The 20,403-nt window shown below is 44.7% G+C and overlaps 3 protein-coding genes across 3 annotated transcripts; 2 read left to right on the forward strand and 1 right to left on the reverse strand.

The window, feature by feature from the left end:
• The first annotated feature begins 141 nt into the window (after positions 1 to 141).
• On the forward strand, positions 142 to 5,200 carry nob1 (NIN1 (RPN12) binding protein 1 homolog). Its single transcript, XM_083993862.1, has 11 exons — positions 142 to 227; positions 1,144 to 1,276; positions 1,409 to 1,542; positions 1,652 to 1,723; positions 1,806 to 1,958; positions 2,960 to 3,088; positions 3,216 to 3,452; positions 3,559 to 3,656; positions 3,737 to 3,881; positions 4,002 to 5,055; positions 5,093 to 5,200. The coding sequence occupies exons 1-10, from the start codon at positions 159 to 161 to the stop codon at positions 4,269 to 4,271; spliced, it is 1,440 nt and encodes a 479-aa protein (XP_083849988.1). The 5' UTR covers positions 142 to 158; the 3' UTR covers positions 4,272 to 5,055; positions 5,093 to 5,200.
• A 1-nt stretch (position 5,201) lies between these two features.
• Positions 5,202 to 18,979, reverse strand: cog8 (component of oligomeric golgi complex 8). Its single transcript, XM_083993851.1, has 5 exons — positions 18,635 to 18,979; positions 8,062 to 8,269; positions 7,120 to 7,944; positions 6,157 to 6,325; positions 5,202 to 6,064 (listed from the first exon to the last, which is right to left on the reverse strand). The coding sequence occupies exons 1-5, from the start codon at positions 18,961 to 18,963 to the stop codon at positions 5,745 to 5,747; spliced, it is 1,851 nt and encodes a 616-aa protein (XP_083849977.1). The 5' UTR covers positions 18,964 to 18,979; the 3' UTR covers positions 5,202 to 5,744.
• Positions 11,684 to 15,755, forward strand: LOC310984179 (uncharacterized protein). The gene is made up of 7 exons (XM_083969315.1): positions 11,684 to 11,975; positions 13,474 to 13,566; positions 14,554 to 14,587; positions 14,750 to 14,825; positions 14,978 to 15,394; positions 15,517 to 15,626; positions 15,727 to 15,755. The coding sequence occupies exons 1-5, from the start codon at positions 11,831 to 11,833 to the stop codon at positions 15,179 to 15,181; spliced, it is 552 nt and encodes a 183-aa protein (XP_083825441.1). The 5' UTR covers positions 11,684 to 11,830; the 3' UTR covers positions 15,182 to 15,394; positions 15,517 to 15,626; positions 15,727 to 15,755.
• Positions 18,980 to 20,403: the final 1,424 nt, after the last annotated feature.

A 20,403-nucleotide genomic window follows, 5' to 3' on the forward strand; every position in this document is an offset into this window, starting at 1 on the left:
CTAAGAATGTGGTGTTAAATTATATACCGTAATAAATACATATAATCACCTTTAGTACCAAATATTCCGACACGAATGATGCGTTTGGGTTTCCATCTAACATGTGACTGTGTCGTCTCTTCTGATTGGTTGGTCCTGTCCCTTTTCACACATTCAAGATGGCGCCGAGCCTGGTGGAGCATGTTGTAGCAGACGCAGGAGCGTTTTTAAAGAAAGCTCCTCTGCAGGTGAGACGACTCCCGGTCCGACCCGAGACACTCGTGACGGGTGAACTTCACCCGCCAGGTGACGCGTTGGTCCGTGCCCGTCAGTGCTGCGGGTCAGTGAGCCCGTAGAGAGAGGCTCGGGGAGTCAGGAGGGGGTGGAGGTGGGGGCCTCTGACAGCACGCTGGGTTTTAAATACAGTGAATTCAGAGATAGACTAGACCTCACCTGTTTAGACACACTTTACCTGTTATGGCAGTGACTTTATGACGTCATCAGATAACGGAACAGTTACATTCGTCAATATAAAACATGTTGTACCGCTGGATGACACTTGCTGTTAAAGGGACAACGAGGAGTTTTGGAAAAGCGAAGCGTTTTCACACTACATTTATGAGCCTCCGCGCGCACCGTAAAATTCTTTTGACCGGCGCAAGACAGACTCATATTTTCATTCATCAATAATTAAAGTCAGAGGTTCAAAGAGGTTCACATACCGTCGTAGTTGCGACCATAAACGGCGATTCAGCTGCGTTATTCTCATGACTCGTTGCGAAACCGAAAGTAAAAAACGCTGGTCGGCTCGACCAGCATCTCCGCCACCACTAATAATAACAAAATAACGATAGAGACAGAACGATATATTTATCGAAAATGGGCCCATTAACAAGTGTGGGTAGCGGAGATTCATCCACATTAACGTGAGACTTTTTTATAACCGAATAGAAACTCCTCGTTGTCCCTTTAATATGAGGTTCACACATGTGATTGGAGACAGAATGGACTATGGGCTATTTATACTATACTATACTATAAGTATAACATAAACACAGTTTAGGAAATGTGCTGTATTAGTGATATAGGTGTCAGTTAAGGCTGCACTGAGTCTCTGACCACGGGGGCAGTGACATTAACAGTTGCTCTGCTGGTCTGTCTCAGGAAATCGGCAGGAACATCTACACCCTGAAGGAGGTGGTCAACGAGATCAGAGACAAACCCACCAGGAGGAGTCTGGCCTTCCTGCCCTACCAGCTGCACTTCAGAGAGCCCCACCCTGAACACATCAGACATGGTAACAGACACCTGTTCAGTCCACATCATGAACTCCCTGGGTTACCAGTGTCCACACCTGCTCCGGATACCTGTTTCCGGTGTGGCCAGCTTGACGTGTTGATTCACGAGCCTTTTTTTTGTCTCCGTTCAGTGACGGAGTTCTCCAAGAAGACCGGGGACTACCCGAGCCTCTCTGCCACCGACATCAAAGTCCTGGCTCTAACCTACCAGCTGGAGCTGGAGCAGGTCGGCTCCCAACACCTGAGGGAAGAGCCCGAGGTCAAGGTACTGCTGCCTCACAGTTGCACTTTCCCTCCACTTCCAGTCTTTGTGCTCAGCTAGGCCAGTCGGTGTTTGAAGCAGCCTGTTGACCTCCATGTCTCTCCTGTTTCAGGTCAATATCGAAGGGACGCAGCGCCACCCAGAGACTCCTGTCAACGTTGCGGGATTTCACTTTCCCTCCCAGGTAAAAACACAGATGTAGCGACGTGCCTGCCTGCCACACCTGTCGGCTCTGATGGTGAATCTAACTAATGACGTCTCTACAGAAATGTGCGGACAGGTCAAGCAGCAGAGCAGAGCTGGCAGAGACGTTAAACAAGACAGAGACATCGAACCAAACGGATACAGATGAGTTCAACAGCTTCCAGTTCTGGAGAGACCCGCTGCCGACACTTGACCCTGGCCTGCTGGAGCTACTGGTGAGTCGGACTGTCAGTGAACTCACCACCACCTGCACAGTGACACAGATTCAGGTTTGCAGACATGATCTCTGAGCTGCCAGACAGTTTGACAGAGAAACCTCAGCCCTGAGTTTCCCAGAGAATATGACTTATTAACACTTCAAACATCAGGGTCAAGTTTTCTGTCAGAGTGGATGTTTTCAGTGTTTAACCATCACTCACACTCTGACACTAATTCTGACTGGGAGAACCACAGCAGCTGCAGGAATCTTGCAATGGTGCATGCTGGGAGTCTTGCCACTACACCCACAACACCCAGTTTACAATAATTCAATAAAAAAGTATTATTAAAATTATTTGTTTGACAAATATATACCAGTACATACATTTATATATTTATAAGGATAAACCTGGGGATGAGGGAGAATAGTGCAACATCGAGGTTCAGAAAAATGAATCGATATGAAACATGATTTAACAACAGATTTAAGAAGATTTTAGTTAGAAGCAGATAGAAGTTAGAATTATAGAAAACACCAGACCTGTAAAAAAAATAATAATAAAGGACTGTGTCTGCGAGAGGATTCAGTTAAGTTAAAAGCAGTGTGTCCTCACAGTGGAGAAACTGACACCAGACAATGATTGCTGTTGGCTTCACAAGCGTTTTCTAAATAAAATAAATATTGCAAACTGAAACATGAGGATGATCAGTAACTCACAGAGCTGTGCAGAAGCAGGAAACAACATCATTGTCTTTATTTTATTGAATTAAATGATGACAAAGTGAAAACAAGTGAAGCAATAGTGAACAAAGATTGGATCAAACATGAAAAACATGTCAGAGAAAAATAAAGAGAATAGCTACTAATAATACCTGAGGATGAATGAGGTGAATTATTATGACTTCTTACTATCGTTTATTATAAATGAGGTGAGATACGAAAAGGGAAAAAACTCTGTGCTACCCTGATGATGATGATGATGATGATGCTCAGTGTCTGTTGTGGTTTCTCCGTCAGGATCCAGTGGATGTGAATGTGAACAAACAGAATCAGAACCAGACGCCAGTCGACAGCAACGAGTTCAACAGCTTCCTGTTCTGGAGAGAACCGGTACCGACCATTGACGACAGTCTGCTGGAGCTGCTGGTGGGTCTCTGCCCCTCTCGGACTGAGCATGTGACCTGCTGGGTCTTCCTGGATCCTGATTGGCCGACAGCAGCAGGTCCAGACTGTGCTGCTGTTGTTAATCGGCTGCTGTGATTATGTGTTTCAGGAGGCAGATGGCGTCTCGCCGTCAGACAACAGGACGGACACACGCACAGAGGACCAATCGGACGACGAGGACAAGGAGAACGAGCCTGATGAGGAGCAGGAGGAGCAGGAGGATGAAGATGACGGAGGAGGCTGGATCACCCCAAGTAACATCAAGCAGGTGAAGATGGAGAGTGGTGATTGGACAGCTCCTGCCGATGTTAAAGTGGGATGTCTGACCACCGACTTCGCCATGCAGGTAAGTGACATCAGGACACCTGTCATCTGGGGACAGCTGCTCATCTGTCCATTAATCCAGTTGTTCAGCAGGAGATGTGACATCTGGCCTCTTCTGCTCCTCCCAGAACGTTCTCATTCAGATCGGCCTGCACGTCCTGTCAGTGAACGGGATGCTGATCAAACAGGCGAGGAACTACATCCTGAGGTGTCACGCCTGCTTCAAGTGAGTCACAGACACTCTGACATGAGGATGTGAAGGTCCGTCCGCAGCTACTCAATCTGTGTGTGTGTGTGTGTTTCCAGGACAACCAGCAACATGAACAAAGTGTTCTGTCCTCACTGTGGGAACAAGACTCTGAAGAAGTTGGCGGTGACGGTCAGCGAGGACGGCAACATGAAGATGCACTTCTCCAAAAACCCCAAGGTGTTGAACCCCAAAGGACTGAGGGTAAGACTCAGATTCTAGTTTGTTCCTCATGTTTCCCATGTCCCCTGCTTCTCCTGCAGCTGTGTCTCCTGCTCACCCACTCTGATCTGACATTAGGTTCAAATGCATCTTGTCTTGCAGCACTCCCTGCCTCTGCCTCAGGGCGGGAAACACGGCAACAACCCTCAGCTGGTGGAGGACCAGCGCTTCCCCCAGCAGAGACTGTCCCATAAGGCTCGGCAGAAGACGGACGTCTTTGATCCGGACTACGTGGCCGGCAGCTCGCCGTTCTCTGAGAACGACATCTACAGCCGAGCTGCCAACCTGCAGATCAGAGACGGGCAGTGTGGCGGCGGCCGGAGACGAGCCAACCCAAATGCTACCCGCAAGAAGTTTGTCAAGAAGAAGTGAGGAACTGTCGGACATGTGGAGACACACATCTGTCAGAGGTTCAGACTGCACAGCTGGTTTACATGTGACAAGTCATGTGACGGTCACTGCTGAGTTTCTCAAAATCACCGTGTTTTAATAGGGAGATAAATCCCTGATGGTGTGTTCAGGGACACTCTGATATCTGAGATTCAAGAATCAGCATCTAAACAGCTGGATCCCGTTATTATTATCTTTCATCATCATCATCAATGTAATTGACTGAGAAATAGTGGACAGCACAACCTATTAATGTAAATGGTAATTATTATTATCTCATTTTCACAGTGAGACTCTTTCATGCTGCTCCTCTCAGCAGCTCGTGCACATGTGTCCCTGTTGGTGCCTTCATGGAACTGACAGTGATGATGATGATCAGGGCCGTTAGATGAATCAAAAACCTGCTAGACGATTTTAAAACATCAGCCCAACTGGTCACGTGATGGTGATGATGATGCAAGGTGGTTTAGTCCTTTAAATATAAAGCCAGCTTTTCTCCTCTGTGCAGGATTTCTAAGGTCATGCTTTCCTCCATGCCCCATGCCCCCTCCCCCATGTGTTAAGACTGACTTATCAATATATTGTTTCTATATTAATATCCAATAAATTTAAAGATTAACTCAGAATCATGTGTCATTAATTATTCAATGTTAATAGTTATTTTTATTATGGAATATTTTTTTGTTTTTATAAAATTGAAATGAATCTGCCACAGAAACACACATTTAGCTAAACAGATGAACCTGGTTGTGTTGCACTCGTCCATGTCCATAGGCACTTGAACATGTGGAGGTTTTCAAAAGGGGTTTTGTTGTTTGTACATTGCTTATGTAATATTTTGATAATGAAATATGGACTGTTCTGTTATTTCTAAACCAAATCAAATGAAATAAAAAAAAAGTTAATCACAAAAAAAAGTTGCTGCGCACCACAACACAAACGTGCCCCGTAACCGTAATCCCTTGTTTATGACAGATTAAACTACACAATTATACACATATAACATCGTATATGATATATAACGTTATGTACTGTTCTATTGATTGATTTCTTGCGGGCTTCATTGTAAACAAATGCACATGGCCAGGAGGAGGGTTAGCAAAACAGCAGAAAAGCGACCGCCGACTGGACCTACATAGTTCCTCTTTAATACCTGTGTTCACCTGCAGTAGGTCTGTAGTGACTCAGCCAGTGTCACTGACTCAGAGTACAGATACTGTTACACACTGACCAATACCAACTGTCAAAATCATCAGATCTGCAAGTTAATTTGTCAGTTCAGCTGTGTGTCACAAACTGTTTGACCAGAAAACAACAAACAAATTATTTTAATTTATTATTTAGTTTGCGCAGATTAACACACCCATTACCAGCTCCCATTGTCCAAACCGATTCTTCCACCAGTTCTTTAAAACCCACTTCGCCCTGAGGAATGTTTAAACCCGGAATCTGGTGTCATTCCAGAGAAAACTCTTCATCCTCAATCGTCTCTTCATCTCCAGCCTCAGACTTGTGCTCTGTCAGCTCAGATCCTGTCCCAGACTCTGGGTCTGTGGGACCGGACTGGGTCAGTGTTGGGTCTGGATCTGTTACTGGTTCGTTCAGCTGTGTCTCGAATGTCAGGCTGCTCAGCTCGGCGGTGAGGTCGACATCGGGCAGTGGGGGCGGAGCTAATGTTTCTCTCTGAGGAAGCACAAAGTCCAGAGGCTCGAGGACGGCAGCGAGGTCGATGCAGCCCAGGCTGTCGTACTTGTGCAGGTGAGTTGGAGGGACACCTGCAAGGGGAGGGGGGCAACCAATCAGTGTTTCTGAACCCTGTGAGAGAACGATGATGTCATAGGTGTGTGTGGTCATGTGATGTTCTCACCCAAAATGAGTGCGATCTGGGCCGGGGGGAACAGGACCTGCAGGCAGCGGTTCAGGAAGGGCAGCAGATCTTCTGCGTAGGAGCAGCAGAACTGAACGAACAACTCCTTCTCCCGGCTGCTGAATGCCGACTCCTCGGCCCGGTGGAACACCAGGATCTGACGGGTCACCTGACCAGAAAGAAGAGCAGCGACAACATTCAACACACCTGTGCAAACGTGGCCGGTCACCGAGCAGGGCCGGCCCAAGTCTCCATTGGGCCCGAAGCAAAATGTTATATTGGGGCCCTCTATTACTGCCAATAGTACTGATTATTAATCATTTAGACACCTACTACAAACGTATTTCATTTTTGTAATCTGTCATCACGATTCATCATCCTCCTTTGGCATGGTTATTAATCTGAAATGGTACCAAAGTGCAGCTTGGGGTTTAATATTTAAAATGATGAGGTGGTGCATGGCGCAGTGGTTAAGGCGGTCGCCCCATGTAGAGGCTACAGTCCTCAACGCAGGCGTCCCCGGTTCGAATCCCGCGTCTGGCAGACCTTTCCTGCATGTCATTCCCCCTCTCTCTCTCCCCCTTTCCTGTCTATCTCACTATGTGCTATCAAGTAAAGGCAAAAAAGCCACAAAAAAACAAAACATTTTTTAAATGAAACAGTACTTGGTAGGATACTGAATGTCATCTAGGCCTACAACTAAAACTAACAAAATAAACTAATAGACAATGCATTTTCTGTAAACGTGTCATCTGCTTTTTTATTTTTGGTTTTAAATAAACTGTAACAACAATGTCAAGTGCAACAACAACAATTAAGGGCAATTATAATTACGCAGGATTTCTCTAGGGATTGACAGAAGTGATGCACTAAAGATTGAATTACTCTTTGGGGCCCTGAGCAGGCGCTCCGTTCGCTCATGCCTCGGGCCGCTCTGCACCTAGCAGGAAACAAAATGCTCACCATCCTCAGAGCGTCCTCCAGACACCTGGTGACCTCGTGGGCGAGGCCGAGCGGGCAGCAGAGCCGCAGGTCGTTGAAGGCGGTCAGGATGTTGTTGAGGAAGCAGGCCAGTGGCTGGAAGTCCAGCAGGGCCATGGGGGGCTGCAGCGTGCCGGGCTGGGTGCTGGGGGCCATGGGGGGTATGGTCCCCCCCAGCACCGAGGGCAGGGTGATGAGCGTGTACAGGTTCATGTCCTCCTGGAACTTGTCCACGGCGTCCTGCACGGCTCGTCTGAACGTCTCCGCCGCCACCTGCTGGAACATCGGTGCCAGTTGCCCCCGGAAATCCGCCCCCACCCTGCTGAAGGACAGGCCAAAGTACATGCACTGCCCCAACAGGGAGTCCAAGCGCCCGCCCACGCCCCGCTGCAGGTCCCTCTCCAACGTCTCCAGGAACTCCGCCACCTTCTGCACCACCCAGCCGTGGAAGATGGCGCCCTCGTTGACCGCCACCTGCCCGCTGGCGGGGGGCACCAGTGGGTCCTCGTCGGAGAAGATGGCCCGGTACTGGGTGATGATGTCAAACAGGTGGACCCTGCACGCCTCGATGGTTTTGGTGATGTGGAAGTAGGGGTCGTCCTCGGGGATGGCAGCGAGGATGGAGTTGAGCCAGGTGCCGCGCGCCTGCAGGAACTTGACCCGCAGCTCCGCCTCGGTGAAGACGTCCATCCTCCGCAGGTAACCAATCACACGCAGGCAGACAGGAAGCTGCGAGTTGCTACGCAGCTGCTGCAACAGCTGGTTGAGCATCAGCTGCGTTGACTGACGAACCTCACGCACAATTCCCTGAAAACACAAGTCATAGAGAATCAACCGATGGCGACATCTCCCTCCCTCCCAAGTGTTTCGGCCTGCACCTTGAATACTCCGGTCCCCAGCGTGCTCGGCTGCACCTGGACTCACCTGGATGACCGGCAGTGAGGAGTGTTTCTTCTCCAGCCTCTTGACGTATGCAGCCAGCTCCAGAGCTTCCTCGTAGTAGCCGTTCCTGACGCAGGTGTCCATGAGCTGAGGGATCTCCAGGATCTCCAGGATCTCTGTGTGGCGGTTCAGTGTCAGGCTGTTCATCCGGCGGCTGGCTCCAATCTCCTCCGCCTCCTTCATGAAGCCCCTGGACAGAGAGACACCTGAGCTCTGTGTGTGTGTTCTTGTACATACTACGTTGTGAGGACCGGAAAGAGTTTTTAACCAACAGAGTGAGAACATTTTTGGGAAGTGAGGACATTTTGGCCGGTCCTCACTTTTTCCAAGGGCTGTTTGAGGGTTAAGACTTGGGTTAAGACTTTAGGTTATAATTGGGTTTATGCACAGCTCCACGGAAACACGCTGATTCTCCCCACAGTCTTTATTTTGCACATGCACAGGAGAACTGGAAGTACTGAAAGATTCGTGGACTGTGTCGGCTCCATCCTCCGGATCTATACATTCACTCTGTGGGTGGGGATTTGCCATTGTGACCCTTGGTTTATCTGTGTGTATCCTTTCAATGTGTCGCTTTACATTTTTCCTGTTCAACACAAGCTTGCATATGGGACATTTTCTTTGGATTACAGGCCTGCACACGTGGGAAGGTTGGAGCTGGGATGGTGGTGGTGGTGGACTGGGGTTTGGGTGATGGAAGGTAGAGCAGGATGCCTGTTCTTGCAGTAGGACAGATGTCTGATGAAGTCTGGTTTGCGGCCTAGCATTGACGGGCAGTAGATGCAGTGGTAGTGCCACTGTGGTCGACAGCCTAACCCACATCTGTGAATGGTGTACCCTAAAACACAACAACATAAGTCAAAGCAGATGCTGTCTGTCATGCTTTTTAAACATGACTCTGTTTGAACTTCCTGAGAAGTAGAAGTAGAAAACATTACCTTCGAGGGGAATGGCTCGTTTGAAGTGGCTTTCTAAGTGGAATCTAACCTTGCACAGCTTTGTCGGCGGAACACAATGGCGACAGAACGGACAGTGAACTTCCTGCAGCAGTCTTTGCAAGCGTGTCAGATGGGGCAAATGCCCGCCCTCCCTGTATTGTTATGTGCATCTGAAGAAAGAAAGAGAATCTGATTGGTCAAAGCGAAGATTTAGAGCTGATATGAAATAGATCTGAGGTCAGGGGACAGTTTCACAAAGGTAGTTTAGACTGTTCTGTGGTGTTAATTCAGTCTTACTTTTGACTTATCAGTCGGATCAAACTGTTTAACTGACATGCTTGGCCCCCGCCAGGGTAACACAAGTAGGCTATAATACTGCCCTCCATCAACCTCATAATATAAGTCAGAATTCAGATGGGGAGCACGACATCCAAGTTGACCATGTTCCAATTATGATTTGGTAACAGCAACCTGAACACATACACACACACACACACACACACACACACACACACACACACACACACACACACACACACACACACACACACACTACAGTTTGCGTATTTATCAAGTAGGAAAAATCTATCAAGTTATGTTCATAAAGATCAACAAATCCTTCCCACTAACTCACAACACACTAGTACTGAACATGTAGCCTAGCTGGGTCAATAAAATAAGATAAACTTCAACGCTCACGTCTCGTGAAACTCGGTTAATGAGAAAAAAAACAATGGTCCTACTGCGGTCCTCGATGTGCAGCCTCCGACACCGACAGGAACTAGGCTACAGGCAGCAGGAACGGACACCGGAGGACCGGAGCCTGCTGTCTTAGGACCTACTGCTTAGCGCCGTCTCCCCCTGGCGGCCGGAGGACCGTATGTCTGCCATGAAAAGGGTTACTCCACCCAAATCCTTCCTTCTGTCTATGTACGTTTCCAAGTTTATTTCACCCAACTAACAAATTAATCAATCTGTCTGATTTTAAACAACAGTTGACAGTAAGAAGTAATTTGCTTGTTCATTTAATTGATTAGGCTATATTTGTTAACGCCAACACGTGTATTGACACACCTTGTTGTTGCAAGGCTGCTTGCACGGGCTTACCTGGGCTGAACCACAGGGGCCTACCAAGGTCAAGGGCTTCTCATTATGGGGTCATGGTGAGCTGGAAAAGTTACATTGTTTTGTAACTTGTCAGGCACGTCCGGAGTGCCGGTAGTTTTCTCAAAAATTGCATTTCAAACACAAACTGAGTGTGTAACAGAAAGAGAATGGCTGTGTTATTCACAGGTAGTGTGTTTTTGCAATGCACAATTGGCTTAGATTTTTGTCTAGAACGTTTGAAAAACCTTATGAATGGAAATAGTTTTCCTCTTTGCAAAATTTATTAAAAACCTAGGGAATGTGATTTATTCTGTTATTCTGTTCTGTTTTATAATATTCAATTCAATTCAATTCAAATGGCTTTATTGGCATGACATACATTGTATATATTGCCAAAGCAAGCATTTGGAATTAAAAATAATAATCATAACAATTAAAGAAAACAACATCTGCAGTATAGAAATAAATAGACACTGTATAAATTGTTGCAAAGTTGCCAATTCATAGATATTGAAGAGTGCAGGGCTGAGGTTGCAGCCCTGACGGATGCCTCGACCTTGGATAAAGTATTCTGTCCTCATTTTACCCATTTTTACAGTGCATATATTGCCAGAATACATTGATTTAATAATATCATAGGTTTTAGCCCTTATACCACTCTCAAGCATTTTATAGCCATGCCAAATAGAGTCAAATGCCTTTTGGAAGTCAATAAAACAGGCATACATTTTAGTTTTATTTTGGTTTAGCCTATATGTTTATCAATTAGGGTATGTAGGGTGTAAATATGATCGGTTGTGCGTTGTTTTGTCTCAAGACATTGTGTTTGGTAATGAAGTTCATAAGTCTAGTGTAATATTACAGAAAACTTTCCCCAGATTACTGTTCACACAGATGCCTCGATAATCATTAGGGTCAAATTTGTCTCAGTTTTTATAGATTGGGGTTATAAATCCGAGATTAAAGATCTGAGGGAAAAAACCTACACTCAGAACCAAATTGAACAGTTTTAATATGGTCAGTTGGAATTTTTTTTTCATATGTTTTAGCATCTCATTCAGGATGCCATCAGGCCCACAAGCTTCTTCTTTTTTTTTTTTGATTTGAGGGTCTGCAGTTTCTTTAGGAGTTCCTGCTCAGTAGGCTAATTGGTGAGTCTAATGGATTCTGATCATTTTTTATAGCTAGTTCTAATTTAGTCAGCTTCTCGTGAATTTGAGATGGTTCTGTGTTTGTAGGCCTATTAATTTGAACAGTGTAATAATGTAGTGTATAATAATAGTAATATGAATCTAGTCTCGAGGAATAACGGGGGCAAACCCCTTTACAACAACAACAACAGCAGCAGCAGCAGCAACGCGGGTAGCTGCAGGGCTGTGGTTTTTGTAAATTCTCTAAATTATCGTTTAAATATGACAGATGAGTAGATGATGAAGTAATCAGTGTGTTGCCCTCACGGGCCAGAGGTGGTCTGCTGTGTGTGGCACAGCAGGGGGCGCTGCGCCGCGGCGTGTTGACGGAAGTGGTCGCTGCTGAGGAGCAGGAACTGTCAGCGGACAGCCTCAGCCTGCCGGAACTCGAGAAGAGTCCGGCGGTGTGTGCTCGGTAAGGAGTTTAATTTCCCGCTGTGGTTTCTCCAGAACCGGCTTTGAGGAGTCTGCTCCACGGACAAACCGCCGCCCGGACGCAATAGTACGAATCCTACTATGGCCACGCCAAGACCCGCCTTCACGATGCCCTCTCCTCTGCCTCTGATTGGCGTCTTCACACCAGCCACGCTGGTTCGCTGCGCTGTGCGCTTTACACCGCCCACACACCATGTTTTCGTCGCCCACACACCATTTTTAAAAGGTAAGTAGCCTATTATTTACAAAAAAGAAAAAAGAAGCAAAAGCAAAATTGAAGATAGTAGTAGTAAGCTTAGATTCGTGAAGAACGAAAATTTATAGAAATTGTCATTTTGATCCAAGTATTGAGAGTGAGGAGTCACGTGCCGATTTGAGCAGCCAGTCGGCCATGATGGAAGGAGACGCTATCGGTTGCCAGGGGCAACACATCAGAACATCACAGAGACGGACTAAATTCTAGCTCTTTTTTGCGCCAACAGATGAACAAATTACAAGAAAGAATAAGGAGAAAGTAAATCACTGGAGCAGTTTTTAACACAGCGGTGATTTCCGGTATTGTAAAACAGTAAATTACGGAGTAGACGATTTTGTTTTGCCCATAGACTAGTAAGGCTTTTGCCACCGGAATCCTTCCATCATGGCGGAGAAGGGGGGAGGGGCTCTGACATGGATGTATTAGGGCTCTGAGCTGTGACGACAACTCCTCACTCTCAATAGGCATCCCGCCTATTTAACTCATTGAGTGCCGCGCTCTTTTCCAAAGTTTTAGTCAAGTGTACCGGCAATTTAGACCATTTCTGATGATTTTTGTAGAGCCACGGCGTATTCTATATTATTGCCACCAACATGGCTCATTTGAAAGGTGAAACTTTCTGCTTCAAATGGCCACAAACCGTTTGTTTCTACGTGCCTCCGTTCCTGAGAAAACTCAAGCTAAATATGGCCGGTTTTCATCATAATTCCCTGCTTTTTTTCTAGAAAATGAGATATAGGTTATTAAAGCAGAAGTAAGTTATATATTTGTGTTAATATAAGTCTTAAAAAGTTCTATCTTCCGACAGCAATCACTTACATAGAGTGTTTGGACCGAAACACGGGTCTGTCAGTCACTCTGCTCTGCTCTGAGCCGAGGAGAAAACTTTTCTCGTATCCTACAGTTTTTATTCAATGAGGAGAGAGAACGGCATGCAGGGCTGTGTGTGCAGCCAAGGGATGCGCCTGAATGTGGTGACGTAGGGACGAGGACTGTTATGGTGGTGCGTTCAGTTTTTCCGACCTGTGAAGTCGTACCAATTCGATCTGGTGCGAGTTCACGGGTCGGAAGTTACGAGTGGCCGTTATAGTGACTTTCACAGGTAAAACAGGTCGGAAAAACACGAGTGGGTTGCCTGAAACGCTACAAAGTCGTAAGTTGTGACTTGAAGCTGTAATTTACGGTTTCAAAAGCCTGCCTGGAACGCAGCATTAGCCAAAACGACCGGATCGCTTACTTCTGCTTTAACTAACATATAATCATAAATGTTTTGGAAACATCAACACCTCCCTGTCTGTGGTCTATAAGCTAGCTCACTTTCCTCGCCATGTTAGCTCAAGAAAACTCTGGATTTTTACATTTCACTGTTATTTTAGTTAAATAATCAATCCAGTCAAACATTTATCAAGCTGTTCTTATTCAATTAGTTGACCTCCCCTCTGTCAAAATGATGCCTCATTCTGAACAGAGTCAAGTGCACCAGCAGCAGCAGCAGCTCTCTGTCAGCCCCCAACTCCCCCTGCCCCTGAACCAGCCCCAGTGCCCCCACATGAGGAAGGAGGTGAGCAGCTGTGTGTGTTGAAATAATAATAATAAATTCTACTACAGTCTCAACGCAATACAAAGGTGAATCTGTTATTATGGAAAAGATCATTAAAATGAATGAAATAAAAATCATTTTGAACAATTTTAATGGTTTAAAAACCATAAAGCCTTATAAAAAATTAAATAGAAGAAGAGCAGTAAGAACAAAGGAGAAAATTTGTGATGTGTGCAACAGACTGGGGTGACTGCTCTCAACCCAATCAGAGAAGTTGGTGACTATGCTATTACAAATAAATGAATGAAAATGAATTCTATTGTATTCACAGTGCTCAGTTCTTCCCCTACTGTACATGTCAACTGTCATGTTGTTCTTCTTTCACAAATATGGTAATGATAGTCAAAAATACCATCAAAATGCATAATTGTATGTAAAATAGCATAAAAATTTTTTGCCACTGTGTTGGGGGCCCTGTAAAGATTCTTTTCATGGGGCCCAAAATCTCTAGCGCCGCCCCTGGTCATAAATATGTGCATTTGTTGTAGGATACATGTACCGGTTTTATAACTTTCATCAACTTAATACGCGCTCAAAGGTGTCGCTCAGATAACGGTGCACTTTGTGTCAAACAGCTGCATTTATAAGGCGCTCTGTATGAAGTGGCGGTGATAAATATTACACTTGTATCATTGGCCCTAGTTGATTAGTAATAGTTCTAGGGATATAGTGCTGTTTTTAATCATATAGTGGAGCGCAGTATATGCATAAATAGGCTTAGCCTACATTAATTGTGTATTTCAAGACATTGCAGCAAAACATCAGTTTCAGTTAGTGCATCAGGACAGCTCATAATTTTGAGCATAGTTTTAGTCGGTGCAATGGGGTCACTCAGTGTTGTTTTACTCTATAATAGGATAAAATTGGTTCTTATAACTGACTGATCATTTATGAAAGTAATTAAATGTGTTTTCAATTTACATACACCATTTTATCCTGTTCTGGCAGAGACCATGACTTTTCAACAAACTACACTTGAGAGGTAAGACATAAACTCTGTGTTTGGTGTAGGAGTCCATAATTTCATCTTCTATTGTGTTGATGAACTGTGGTACCTATGCTTACTCAAGATATCAGTGTTTTGTAATGTGCTGATGTTTCAAGAGGTCATCTTCTTTTTTTTTCTTTTTTTTTTTGTCATCAGCAGTATGGCAGTTAAAGTTAAATGGTGCCATATTTGCCAGACACCTGGTAACTTGGAGCAGTTGGAGGAGCTTGAGGTTAGGTGCAAATATAACTACTCAGTGACAAGATTTTGCATAAGATGAAACTGGAACACCAAGTAACCTTATTGTCTTTAAATATTGTCAACAAATACATTGTCATTTCTTCCTTTATTTCCTTTTACTTATATTGACACTCTGGATGACAGAAACTCTTACCATCGGGCTTCAATCATGTAATTTGCATGAAGGAAGATGAGGTCCGAACACAAATTAAAGTAAGACTCTCCACTAGAGAGGAAGTGGAGAAATGGTTGCAGGATTTCCAGCATTCCTCCACCGTAACATGGAGGATAGCCAGGACATATCCTGAGTCAGGGAGGTACAACAGTTACAGAGTAAGTGTAGCATGAAAGAGTAGCGTTTTTCCCTAGCAATTGTCTGCAATACAGAATGAATACACATGAACAAAAAAGTACCGCAAGCAGGCCTATTGATGCTGTATATATTGAACAGGTTGATCTCAGATGCCAACATAAAACATATGGATCTGGGCCAAAAAACACTAACTGCCCTGCCACCCTGTTCCTTGTCCTCAAGAGAAGCATGGAGGACAGGAGGTCAAGGTAAAATTCAATTCAATTCTGTGCACTGTGCCTTGACATCATTAAGGAACATTTAGTAACACAGACAAATGATGTGTATCTTTTGATAACTTTGATGTGCTGGGCTTTTCTGCCTGCCACAGGTCAAGAGATCAGCACAGGGCGGAGGGTTACCTCCTATTTGTGAACTGGAGGAACCAGCACAATCACCGCCTTGCCTGTGCTGATGCCCTCAGTAAGAGGGATGTGCCAAGTAAGTGCACTCTTCACAACTTCTCAGATTTGTCCAATTGTTTGGCTTGGCCCTAACATTAAACATTATAGTTAATTCAATTGCTGTTCAATCCATCCAGGCACATCAGAAGAAGGTACAGGTCTCGAGAGGCAGCTTGACGACATTGTCAGTTTCCTCAAAACAAAGCTGCAGGAGGACATTACCTTCACTGCACCAGTGAAGTCATTTATCAATAACTTCGGAAACTGAAAACTGACAGTGCTGTACAGTCAGCATTGTTCAGTTTTGGCTTCCCCCAAACCAGCACTGCAATTGGTGTACAACCGACTGCAGTGTCAAGGAGGAAGTCAGCTTTGGGAGGAAGAGCCCTTGAAGGCGGTAGACCCCCTAAAAGCTCCAGAAGGGATCGTCCCTACACCAGGAAAGGGAGGGCCAAAGCTGTACCCCACAGCCTGTCTTTCTGTGTGCAGGAAAATACCCCCCTTGCCAAAAACCACTAGTTGCTGGACACTAGTTAGTGCCGCACTAATCCTCCTCCTTGTATAATACCATTATAAATTATTTTCTAAATCTACTGTTCTAAATCTAAATCTACTGTGTACTGTTCTACTGTTCATTTTTTACAAATCGGTTCATTTCTAATCATTCTGCATAGACTGTCAAATACTTTTTTCATTGTAGGCCTATTGTTTATTTGGTTTTACTTTTTGTAATTGTTTGTTCTTAAAATACGCTAATCTAAATTCTATGGATGTATGCATACATGCTGACACCGATGTGTCCTGTTATAAGTGCCTTTGATATTTTTGTATACACATCAATAAAAATATGAAACAGAAATCCGTTCATTTCAATCACATTTATTCAGTTCTACTGTTCATTTTTACAAATCTATACAAACCTGAACAGATAATATTTCTTAAGTGTCTGAGTTGCATTATCACAAACAACAACGTATAGGCTAAGAGAGAGATAAAAACATGGATTCCAGTTCCAGTTGAAAAAACATAGCCTATTGAGTGCTGATAATCAGCATGACTTTCACTGTACACTGTTTTTCAAGATGACTTGTGTACTGTAATGACAATAACTGGGAGCATGTGTCTGTTATTGGGTTAAGTTGGCCAATATTGTTGTGTTTATTGAAACAATTTTGCGCCACATAACTGATTTGCATTATGTTTGTAACTGTAAAGCACAGATGAGAGTGCTGAAAACTGAGCAAAATGTTTATGGGTTAGGATAAGGCATCATCAAAAGGCATCATTCCTGTATTTTTTTTTTTTTTAATTTTTTGTATATCTTGTAAACCTACTTATTTGGTGATGAATAAACTGTTATCATTTACCCCACTCCCCGAGTATTTTCTACTCCGTTATGAATTATTGATACACTGGGTTTTTTCACATGCCGGTGAAACAACTTGATATAATTTTTTCGTATGAACGTGAAATATACCTAAAAACAGAACAAACTGTAAAAGAAAAACCGGCCGGCGAAACAACAGATCTCTTTCGACTTCCTATTAGTAATAACAACGGAAATCACGTGTTCGTCCAGAAGCTTGCAGAGCTCAGCCAATCAGAGGCGGAGTAAGGCGGGTCTTTTACAGTCTATGGAGTTGTCGTGGCCATAGCAAAGACGGTTCTCAATATTAGAAGTTCTCTGTTTATACGTACATTGAATATCTTTGGTCATAGTAGGACTCGTAATATCGCAGGACGCGCGGCGTGCCCGGTACCGACCTGTCAATAATGGCGGCCGTCGACGTGGAGGACGAGAGCATCCTGGCGTCGATCTTTAAGGACAGCTTCCCGGACAGCTGGAGGGACAACCCGGACTTCACCGCCTACCTGTCCGAGCTCAGCTCCTTCGGGGTGGAGAAGCTGGGCCGGGAGCCGGAGCGGCTGGCGGAGGAGCGGGCTCAGATCCTGCAGCAGACCCGGGAGCTGGCCTTCTCCAACTACCAGACCTTCATCCGCACCGCCGACTGCACCGAGCACATCTACCGGGACTTCGGCCGGGTGGAGAGCAGCGTGTCCCGGCTGCTCGACAAGCTGCCCGGCTTCGGGGAGAAATGCAGGTCGGTAATAGATGACCGAGGCTGGACGGGATCAGGGCTCCAGACTAACTAGTGGCCCCATAACTCAACATTTTAGGAGTGTAAACAGAAAAATCAGGGGCACAAATAGACTTGCAAAGCAAATATTCACATTTCCTATTCCTTCATGATCATCATACACCTTGGCCTGACATCTGTAATGACAGATGACAGATTCTTTGAGTGTTTAAAAAAAAACGGCAATTTATTGGTTGCCCATGTGCAAGTAGATGAAAAATGTACTTGCACTGTCTCAAATTTTAGGGGCAAAATGATCCCGTTTAGGGGCAGTGGGTTTATGCACAGCTCCACTACTTCCTGAAATAAGACAGCTCGTTTATTTCCTGTCTTACATTATTGGACCTATTGATTAATCCAGGTGTGTCTGACCATTGTTGTGAGGTCAGACACACCTGGATTAATCAATTGGTCCAATAATGTAAGACAGGAAATAAACAAGCTGTCTTATTTCAGGAAGTAGTGGAGCTGTGCATGAAGCCCATTGGGTTTAACTTAGGTTAATGGTTAAGGTTAGGGTAAGGGGCTAGGGAATACATTATGTCAATTACATGTCCTCACAAAGATAGCATTACAAGGATGTGTGTGTGGGCTCCAGACTGCCCCTAAACGGGATCATTTTGCCCCTAAAATTTGAGACAGTGCAAGTACATTTTTCATCTACTTGCACATGGGCAACCAATAAATTGCCGTTTTTTTTAAACACTCAAAGAATCTGTCATCTGTCATTACAGATGTCAGGCCAAGGTGTATGATGATCATGAAGGAATAGGAAATGTGAATATTTGCTTTGCAAGTCTATTTGTGCCCCTGATTTTTCTGTTTACACTCCTAAAATGTTGAGTTATGGGGCCACTAGTTAGTCTGGAGCCCTGATCCCGTCCAGCCTCGGTCATCTATTACCGACCTGCATTTCTCCCCGAAGCCGGGCAGCTTGTCGAGCAGCCGGGACACGCTGCTCTCCACCCGGCCGAAGTCCCGGTAGATGTGCTCGGTGCAGTCGGCGGTGCGGATGAAGGTCTGGTAGTTGGAGAAGGCCAGCTCCCGGGTCTGCTGCAGGATCTGAGCCCGCTCCTCCGCCAGCCGCTCCGGCTCCCGGCCCAGCTTCTCCACCCCGAAGGAGCTGAGCTCGGACAGGTAGGCGGTGAAGTCCGGGTTGTCCCTCCAGCTGTCCGGGAAGCTGTCCTTAAAGATCGACGCCAGGATGCTCTCGTCCTCCACGTCGACGGCCGCCATTATTGACAGGTCGGTACCGGGCACGCCGCGCGTCCTGCGATATTACGAGTCCTACTATGACCAAAGATATTCAATGTACGTATAAACAGAGAACTTCTAATATTGAGAACCGTCTTTGCTATGGCCACGACAACTCCATAGACTGTAAAAAGACCCGCCTTACTCCGCCTCTGATTGGCTGAGCTCTGCAAGCTTCTGGACGAACACGTGATTTCCGTTGTTATTACTAATAGGAAGTCGAAAGAGATCTGTTGTTTCGCCGGCCGGTTTTTCTTTTACAGTTTGTTCTGTTTTTAGGTATATTTCACGTTCATACGAAAAAATTATATCAAGTTGTTTCACCGGCATGTGAAAAAACCCAGTGTATCAATAATTCATAACGGAGTAGAAAATACTCGGGGAGTGGGGTAAATGATAACAGTTTATTCATCACCAAATAAGTAGGTTTACAAGATATACAAAAAATTAAAAAAAAAAAAAATACAGGAATGATGCCTTTTGATGATGCCTTATCCTAACCCATAAACATTTTGCTCAGTTTTCAGCACTCTCATCTGTGCTTTACAGTTACAAACATAATGCAAATCAGTTATGTGGCGCAAAATTGTTTCAATAAACACAACAATATTGGCCAACTTAACCCAATAACAGACACATGCTCCCAGTTATTGTCATTACAGTACACAAGTCATCTTGAAAAACAGTGTACAGTGAAAGTCATGCTGATTATCAGCACTCAATTAGGCTATGTTTTTTCAACTGGAACTGGAATCCATGTTTTTATCTCTCTCTTAGCCTATACGTTGTTGTTTGTGATAATGCAACTCAGACACTTAAGAAATATTATCTGTTCAGGTTTGTATAGATTTGTAAAAATGAACAGTAGAACTGAATAAATGTGATTGAAATGAACGGATTTCTGTTTCATATTTTTATTGATGTGTATACAAAAATATCAAAGGCACTTATAACAGGACACATCGGTGTCAGCATGTATGCATACATCCATAGAATTTAGATTAGCGTATTTTAAGAACAAACAATTACAAAAAGTAAAACCAAATAAACAATAGGCCTACAATGAAAAAAGTATTTGACAGTCTATGCAGAATGATTAGAAATGAACCGATTTGTAAAAAATGAACAGTAGAACAGTACACAGTAGATTTAGATTTAGAACAGTAGATTTAGAAAATAATTTATAATGGTATTATACAAGGAGGAGGATTAGTGCGGCACTAACTAGTGTCCAGCAACTAGTGGTTTTTGGCAAGGGGGGTATTTTCCTGCACACAGAAAGACAGGCTGTGGGGTACAGCTTTGGCCCTCCCTTTCCTGGTGTAGGGACGATCCCTTCTGGAGCTTTTAGGGGGTCTACCGCCTTCAAGGGCTCTTCCTCCCAAAGCTGACTTCCTCCTTGACACTGCAGTCGGTTGTACA

This window comes from Trachurus trachurus (assembly GCF_905171665.1).
Source record: "Trachurus trachurus genome assembly, chromosome: 3".
NCBI lineage: Eukaryota > Metazoa > Chordata > Actinopteri > Carangiformes > Carangidae > Trachurus > Trachurus trachurus.

What these genes read in the sequence shown, in the direction of transcription:
- cog8 (XM_083993851.1), bottom strand. Translation starts at nt 18,963, where the DNA reads ATGGCGGCCGTCGACGTGGAGGACGAGAGCATCCTGGCGTCGATCTTT. An exon ending in CCTCACTGCCGGTCATCCAG is followed by an intron (nt 7,945 to 8,061) that starts GTGAGTCCAGGT and finishes TTGTGTTTTCAG; the next exon opens with GGAATTGTGCGTGAGGTTCG. An exon ending in CCAGATCGCACTCATTTTGG is followed by an intron (nt 6,065 to 6,156) that starts GTGAGAACATCA and finishes CTCCCCTTGCAG; the next exon opens with GTGTCCCTCCAACTCACCTG.
- LOC310984179 (XM_083969315.1), top strand. Translation starts at nt 11,831, where the DNA reads ATGGCCACGCCAAGACCCGCCTTCACGATGCCCTCTCCTCTGCCTCTG. An exon ending in GCCCCCACATGAGGAAGGAG is followed by an intron (nt 13,567 to 14,553) that starts GTGAGCAGCTGT and finishes CTGTTCTGGCAG; the next exon opens with AGACCATGACTTTTCAACAA. An exon ending in AGCAGTTGGAGGAGCTTGAG is followed by an intron (nt 14,826 to 14,977) that starts GTTAGGTGCAAA and finishes TCTGGATGACAG; the next exon opens with AAACTCTTACCATCGGGCTT.
- nob1 (XM_083993862.1), top strand. Translation starts at nt 159, where the DNA reads ATGGCGCCGAGCCTGGTGGAGCATGTTGTAGCAGACGCAGGAGCGTTT. An exon ending in TAAAGAAAGCTCCTCTGCAG is followed by an intron (nt 228 to 1,143) that starts GTGAGACGACTC and finishes GGTCTGTCTCAG; the next exon opens with GAAATCGGCAGGAACATCTA. An exon ending in GATTTCACTTTCCCTCCCAG is followed by an intron (nt 1,724 to 1,805) that starts GTAAAAACACAG and finishes ACGTCTCTACAG; the next exon opens with AAATGTGCGGACAGGTCAAG.